Raw genomic sequence first — 8,300 nt, forward strand, 5'->3', positions numbered from 1 at the left:
GAATGAGGCTAGAAAGACAAATGCTTTCCAACAACTTCCTGACCTCTGTGTTGTGGTCTGTGTTTACCCGGGAGCACTAGCCCCCCTGTTCACACAGCTCGCTCCCTTCTTGCTCTGCCTTCCCAGCACCCTGTCGTCCGCAATGCCCTGTTCTGCCTGGAGTCAGCCTGGAAGTCAGCCAAGGAAGGATCCCGAGGCAGCCACGTCTACACCAAGGCACTGTTGGCCTATGCCTTTGCCCTGGCAGGTAACCAGGAAAAGAGGAGAGAAGTACTCAAGTCACTTGATGAGGAAGCCGTAAAGGAAGGTGAGAGCACACCCGGGATCTTTCTCCCATCCCACAGTCTCTGGATCAAGGATTCCATATCAAAAATACCCCCATGACTACCTCTCAGGACCCCTTTCCCCTCTCTTCTTTTGTCTATGTCATTATGGACTCAAGGATTTCTTACTCAAGTCACACATCCAAAGATAAGAGGCAATGTACTGTATATATACAAAAAAGGCATAACGAATAATAAGCAAACACCTTTAATACTTCCCTTCCAGCTTAAGAAACAAAATATTACCAATGCTGGAAAAATCCCTTGTGTACCATTCCTACCTGCAAAAGTAATCGTTATCCTGAATTTGTCATTACAAACTCCATGGATTTATCTTTTTACTGCATATGTATCCCTAAATAATATTCAGAAAGTTTACATTTTTCATCTTTAGATAAGAAGTATCATCCTTCTGAGTGTTTCTGCTTGATCCTTGTCTGTCTGTCTGCCTTTTGTTTTTTAAGTTCAACATTAGGCAGGCTGATAGGAGTCTCCTGTATGGGTATGTTAATTTTCACTGCTGCATGATACATTCCAATATATTAAAAAGGCCATAATTTACTTAGAGAGTCTCTCCTCGTGGATCTTTTCTTGTTTCTTATTTACTTCTATTGCAAACCATGCTGCAATGAATACTCATACACCCATCTCCTTGAGGGGGTGTGTGAGTTTCTCTAACTTGTACTTAGAAAGTGTAACTGCTGATTAGCGGGCTAAACACATCTTCCCCTTTGCTGGATATCATCAGATTACTCTCCAAAGAGCTGTTTTCTTCCCACAGCAGTGTAAATCCATTCCCGTTATTTCACACCCTGTCAGCCTTTGCTATTTTGAGGATTACTCTATTTTTTTTTTAATCTAATGAGTGTAAACTCCATTATCTCATGTGATCTATGATCCTCATAAGAAACCTCGGAGGACAGGCTTTACAGAAAGTTGAACAAGCCCTAGATAGGGTCTGGATAACATCAGATGTCGGAAATTACCACAACCAGTCAGAGAACTTGCTCTGCCATTTCTCTCTTCCACCAAAGCAAACACCGCAACCATTTGAAAAACTAGATGGCACAGCTTCTGACTCCTTAGCCCAGATGAAACAAGCCTCATTCAGCTGTCTGTAGGCGAGAAGCCGCCAGATAAGATTTAAGAGATTATCACTGGAAGGCAAACTGCACTTCAGCACTGGCCCTTGTCCTTTTACCTGAAGTTAAATATGAACATGTGGTCACTTGCAAATCTTTTTCTCACCTCCAGATAATTCTGTCCACTGGACACGACCTCAGAAACCCAAGGCACGAGTGGAGCGTTTGTACCAACCCCGGGCTCCCTCTGCTGAAGTGGAGATGACAGCCTATGTGCTCCTCGCTTACCTCACCGCCCAGCCTCCCCTGCCCTCGGAGGACCTAAACCCTGCCACGCGCATCGTGAAGTGGATCTCAAGGCAGCAGAACTCCCAGGGGGGCTTCTCCTCCACCCAGGTCTGTGGTTAGCGAGAGCTTTTTACTTTACCTTCAGGTAGAAAAATGTTTGAACAAGATGCAAACACATACAAGAAGAAAAGAAATGAAGATAAGAATAACTTGAAATGAGAAGAATGTTATTAGTATTCAAGGATGGTGAGAAATAAGAAAAAATGAGAGTCAAAGAGGGCTGAAAAGAAAATGCCAATTCTGCCTCACCCCCATCCCATATTTTTATCACAGGCTCCTATTTCCAGTAACAACTCTACAGCCCTAAAGCAATAGTGGGGCACCATGACCCTACACACAATGGCCACAGCAGAACGAATTTAAAAATCCACCATTCTTCTGGAAGTTCTAAGAGTCCTTTCAAGTTGTTCCCAGAAACACTATTCAGAAACCAATCACCTCTCCTTGCAAAGCTCTCCATTTCTAGGTCCACCTTGACTGGCTTTTTTTTTTTTTTTTTTTTTTTGTGGTGTGCGGGCCTCTCACTGTTGTGGCCTCTCCTGTTGCAGAGCACACGCTCTGGACGCGCAGCCTCAGCGGCCATGGCTCACGGGCCTAGCCACTCCGCGGCATGTGGGATCTTCCCGGACCGGGCCACGAACCCGTGTCCCCTGCATCGACAGGCGGACTCTCAACCACTGCGCCACCAGGGAAGCCCTGACTGGCTTCTTTTAAGGCTGACACATTTCACGCTTCCTCTATCCACCTCTTAATATACAAACATTTGTTCATTGGGAGCATAAAGAACTATCTTTATTCATCCAACCTCCTGAGCCTAACTATATAATCTTATATCTAAAAAATTCATCAATATAGACAGAGCAGGGAGTTTCATCTCCAGAAAATTCAGAGGTTAGCGTATGCACCCTAAAAGAGAAGCAGAATGTGACAGAAAGACATTCCATCTTTTTTCCACTGTATTTAATCTCTTATTTTTCCATATAAATGGAGAAAATAATTTTGTTAAAAGTTATCATTCGTTTCTTAGAAAATTATTATTTGAAGGATGCCAGGTTCAATGTGGATGAGAATTGAGAATATGACCTGCCCGGTGGAGGGGGATCCAAACTTCTGATGAAAAAGAGAGGACCAAATAAAAATGTCAACAAATCCAGAATATAATTATAATTATTCATTTTTTATTTCCTCTGGAGAAACTGAAGCATGACCCTGATCATGGCTGCAAAGGACCCTGGGTTTTCTCAGGGCACTGACCTCAGCAGCAGAGCAGAGTGTAGCTTGGGCTGAGAGCCAAACTAAACTTTGGTTGGGTGGTGACAGATATGACCACAGTTATCAAGAAAGACATCTTAGGCAAATAGCTAATTCTAATAAATTATTCCCATTCATATATATTCTCCACATTGCATACCTCACATATATTTATAGAGAGAAGAGAATGGATTTTCTGAGAAATAAATTTCTAAAGCATATAGTACAAGGCAGATATGTCAAGGTTATGGTTCTGTCATCTATCTAAGGATGACAATCAATCTTGAAATGAGAACCTCAATATTTAAGCAGTGAGGGAAACAGGAAATAGGAAATCAAAGCCCCTTTTGTGGCAGCTAACATGGGCCTTTGGGTCTTCGAAGGGTTATCATGCCTAAGTGGGTTCCCTCACCTGTCTCTTCCAGGACACTGTGGTGGCTCTCCATGCTTTGTCCAAATATGGAGCAGCCACTTTCACCAGGACTGGGAAGGCTGCACAGGTGACCATCCAATCTTCAGGGACATTTTCCACAAAATTCCGAGTGGACAACAGCAACCTCCTGTTACTACAGCAGGTTTCATTGCCAGAGGTGCCCGGAGAGTACAGCATGACAACGACAGGAGAAGGATGTGTTTACCTCCAGGTGAGATTCCAGGGGCAGGTGGGGACAAAAGGTCCAGAGTAACATTGTCACTGAGAAGGCCTAACACAGCAAATGATGGGGCAAATCAAAGAAAGAGTTGAGGAAGTTGGGAGGAATCCTGGGCAAGGGAAAAATCACAGATTTTTGTCTGTTCCACAGACATCTTTGAAATACAATATTCTCCTGAAAAAGGAAGAGTTCCCATTTGCTTTGGAGGTGCAGACTCTGCCCCAAATTTGTGATGGACCCAAAGCTCACACCAGCTTCCAAATCTCACTGAGAGTCAGGTAAGATCTCTGACTGCATCATGCAGTTCTGGGTACAACAACCAATCTTCTTACTGGAACTCCGCATTAAGCAGAGCAGGGTGACAGTGAATGTTGTTCTACCTTTATTGAAAAAGCAACGTGTTCTTGTGTTGACACAATTTCTCAGTGATGGGGCTTACATTGTACATCCCCCAACTCCGGGATCTATTAGTGTCTAGTCTCATTATTTACAGCTTATTAATTCCCCTCAATAATAAAGAACCTCTAACCTGAATTCTTGACTTTATTCTAACATAATTATTCATCCTGATTTCATTCTATTGTAATGAAATCCTATATTATTCTTGCTTTATCTGGGACAGAGGTGGAGACTTCTTGAAAGTGTGAATAGAAGGAAGTAGTGACTCTCTAGTTAGAATTCCTACTGGTAGTAATTAAATCTCAGATTATATACAAAATAATCAATTTTGGGGAAAATAACGTACATAAGCAGCCATATTCAAATACCTACAGGGCTATCTGTATCTGTCCTCAAGAATATTATAACCTGGTTGGGGATACTATTCAGGAAAAAAGACAAAGTATATGTAACAAATAACTGGGATAGATTAGCAGTCTCATGCCCAGCTAAGCATCACTTACAGAGCTTTCTTAAAATGCAGATCCTCAGAGTTCACACCCATGAAATTCTGATTCATCAGGTCTAGAGTATAGGCCTGGTCTCTGTGGCTTTAACAGGCTCCCCTGAAGATTCTAATGCACAGCCAGTTTTTTAAGCTACTTGGTAGGAAATTTTGGAAGACTTCTGGTACTTTTCAGGGCTGTTGAGTGCTTACTGTGGACATAGAAAAAAATATTTAATAACACAGAAAATCCTAATTCCTTTCTTCCCTGGATCTTTAGTTACACCGGAAGCCGTCCAGCCTCCAACATGGTGATTGCTGACGTGAAAATGGTATCTGGCTTCATTCCCTTGAAACCAACAGTGAAAATGGTAGGTTTACTATAAGCCCAGGAGACACTATTTTATTTAATATTTTATGTAGCTCTAGACTAAGACAACATTAATATAAAAATACTATTAAATTAACTTCTATCAAAGACATTACTGTCTCCAAAAGCAGAAATATAATTTAGCACATTTATATGGGGGTTTGTTTGTTTGTTTGTTTTCTCATTTAACTTTGTTTAAATGGGTCTCAAAATTTTATGATGGATTTTTGGTCAAGTTTCCATTAAGGTATTAATAAAAATACTAATTTTAAAAACTAATAACTCAAAACTGCCGCCCACAGAAAACCAAATGATCCATAAAACATTCTCCTTTTCTTCTAGTTTTATGATACATTGTTATCATTAACCAGTCTTTCACTACTAAGTTCAATGGTCAACTCAGAGGGTTTTGAGACTGGGCTTCCATCACTGATCAAACTGGGGTGGCAGGTATTAGGGGTCATATTCATTTAGCCTTCTGAACTATCTGGGCAGACCTGGTGACCTTGCCAGCTCCAGCAGCCTTCCTGTCCACTGCTTTAGGGACACCCACAGCAACGGTCTATCTCTTGTCATGAACAGCACTTTGCTAGGAGCCACATCTACTGGGAAAAAATTGTCAGCAGGCTACTGCTTTAATGGAGCGTAGAATCTTCAGAAGATAAAGCATACGCACGTGAACTAGTGAAAAAAATGAGAAAGATTTATTGACATAAACTAGAACTATTACAGAAGTACAGAGGAAACTGAGATTGCTACAAGTTAGAATAAGCAAAAAAAGTAAAAAAACAAAAACCTCCTTCATGAAGGAATGGAATGTGAATTGAACCTTGAAATATGGGTAATTTCCAAGTTTAGGACATTTAGTTCCCTCTTCTTCAAATAAATCAATTTACACATAGGTCCTGTGTCGTATTAAAGTTAAACCCTGCATCCCAATTTTCTTTCATTTTTAATTCTGCCACATTATTGCCTTTGCTCACAAAAAGCATTTGAAGAAATTTTACCCTCAGGCTTAATTTGGTAATAAACATTCTTCTTTTCTCTGGTTCCCCAGGGTTTTCTTCTGTTTATTAACATTTGTGATGTCTTAATTTTCTTCAGCTTGAAACATCTGACCACGTGAGCCGAACAGAAGTCAGCAACAACCGTGTTTTGATTTACCTGGATAAGGTGAGAGCCCTGCCATTCCATCCAAAAAAAATATGGATAATGAGCTACCTGGGAAGTGAATGAAGGCATTTTGGAGACATCACCTCCATGCTAAAAATTTGAGAGTTCTAACATTAGGTCCAGTGAATATTCTCCTCTCCTTCTCTATTTATATTTCATCTGGGACTATGGGAAGAAATGACTTATTATAATATTGGGATATGAATATTTCTAGGACCCCATAAGCAAGAAATTCTCCACAAAAGGTGCTCATTAGGTGCACAAGTTATTTTGAAGATACATATAAGGAAGTAACCATTGGGATTAGTCAATTATTATATCAATAGCACATCAAAAAGACAAAAGGGGAATATGCTATCAATCTCAGCAAGGACTTAGACCATAAAACAATGAGACCAGTGCACCAATAAACCAATCTGATTTTATAGTTGTGTGTTGTTGCATAGTTTATTCATTCCTATATTGACGGATATTATAGTTTACAAATTTTATGAAACATAGGCTGCAGTGATCCACCTTTTATATTCCTTTTTGAGTCGACACAAGTATTTCTACAAGATAGAGTAGTGAAGCTGTACTGAATCTCTGATACTTAAAAATAAACATAGCTATTCAAACAATAAAAAGCCTGCATCATTCACCCCCTATGAACAGAGCTATGCACTCACATTGATGGGAGTATATGAATAGTTTTAGTTATTTAAGAAACAATTTGGGGAAGTTTTCACCTACTCTGAGAGCTTTTGGCCCAATTTAAGTACCCTGCTAGTTGGCAAAAAGTTTTTCCCCAAAATAGATGAATACTTAAATTCACTCAAAGAAGATAGAGGAAAGCTCCCTGGAGAGTCATTTAATTCCCTTTTGCTTTATAGGTGACAAATCAGACCCTGAGCTTGTCCTTCACGGTTATTCAAGACATCCCAGTAAGGGATCTGAAACCAGCCATAGTGAAAGTCTATGATTATTATGAGACAGGTGAGTGAAAGCAAAGTTCACACAGAAATTAAATACCTGATCACAGAAATTTAGATCTGAGGGATGTGTTGGGGCAATTCATTACACTAATCACTCTCATCACTTCATTTTGTCTCTATCAAGTCTGATATAAATATATTATTACTAATACAAAGCACCTGTAAGATATTTAGTTCCCTTTTCTTCAGATAAAATCAACTGTAGGACAATACAAAATTTAAATAAGTATAATATCTGTACTCTTACCCTTCAGGAGTTTAGGGTAAAGGAAAGCATAAAATAAAGTATTTGAAAATATAAGACAGAAAGCAGCACATCAAATGAATGATGCTGAGGTTTCTGATGCAATTCTTCCCACAATAAAGATTCTTTCACTGACCTGTAACATAGATGTTCGCTTTCCCTCTCACTTCTCCTGACTACTTCTGTTTTTATTCAGATGAGTTTGCCGTTGCTGAGTACAGTGCTCCTTGCAGCAAAGGTAAGCAATTCATACTCCTTCCAGATGGAGTCAGAACCCCTTTGGCTTGTCCCTCAAATCTCCTGCATAAAATGCTAGCTAAATAGTTCTCACAGACATCATACTGTTCACAGTGCAACTTATTATAGAAAAATACATTTATTGGGAAAGGGTCCCTGATAGTCAGACCTCAGACAGTTCACAGAATTGCATATTAGATAATTTTAAGTAATGGATCTCATTTCCCACTATACTAATTGGATTTCCTCAGGAACCATGCTACCCAGATCTAAAGGAAGGAATATTCACTGTTCTGGAAACCCAAGTCCATCTTAATTTTCTATTCTTTCCACTATCACAGACACTGGAAATGCTTAAAGACCACATCAATGAAAACTGCTTTGCTGGAGTCCCTGTTCCACAGACTCAGGTCTCCATGGGAGAAAAGAGTTTTTATATCTCTGAAGGCTTGTTGAATAAACCTTTTTCTCTAGTCAGCCCATATCACTGTTTACTCATTTATTCAATAAACACTTATTACACTTCCATGTGATTCCCAATAGACTCCTGAGATAAAAATTCACAGCAATCAAGGGCTAAAGGATTTCAAAAAATGAAAAACATTACAGAGGTGGTGGTCACAGTAGGCTTCATTTAGAGGTTTCAGGGAAAAGAATAAAGTATTGGATTATGTAGTAGGAGCATGTAAAGTGAGTTTGGTTATAGGATTACCCTAAGAAAAAGCCAAAGAGTGGATTTATGAGAGAATAAAAGGCTGACTT

General features: G+C 39.8%; 1 protein-coding gene across 1 annotated transcript in view; it reads left to right on the forward strand.

Moving 5' to 3' along the window:
* A2M (alpha-2-macroglobulin) overlaps window positions 1-7,968 on the forward strand; it is a gene marked incomplete at its 5' end in the record, with an annotated part of 40,884 nt that extends 32,916 nt beyond the window's left edge. Inside the window, 9 exons of the mRNA XM_079715722.1 lie at window positions 127-307; window positions 1,578-1,801; window positions 3,430-3,648; window positions 3,808-3,935; window positions 4,821-4,911; window positions 6,015-6,083; window positions 6,956-7,058; window positions 7,498-7,539; window positions 7,880-7,968. Of these exons, the coding sequence (XP_079571848.1) occupies window positions 127-307; window positions 1,578-1,801; window positions 3,430-3,648; window positions 3,808-3,935; window positions 4,821-4,911; window positions 6,015-6,083; window positions 6,956-7,058; window positions 7,498-7,539; window positions 7,880-7,896 (1,074 nt within the window). The 3' untranslated portion in view covers window positions 7,897-7,968. The remainder of the gene's footprint in view (window positions 1-126; window positions 308-1,577; window positions 1,802-3,429; window positions 3,649-3,807; window positions 3,936-4,820; window positions 4,912-6,014; window positions 6,084-6,955; window positions 7,059-7,497; window positions 7,540-7,879) is intronic.
* Window positions 7,969-8,300: the final 332 nt, after the last annotated feature.

The sequence above is a fragment of the Hyperoodon ampullatus genome (genome assembly GCF_949752795.1).
Source record: "Hyperoodon ampullatus genome assembly, chromosome: 11".
NCBI lineage: Eukaryota > Metazoa > Chordata > Mammalia > Artiodactyla > Ziphiidae > Hyperoodon > Hyperoodon ampullatus.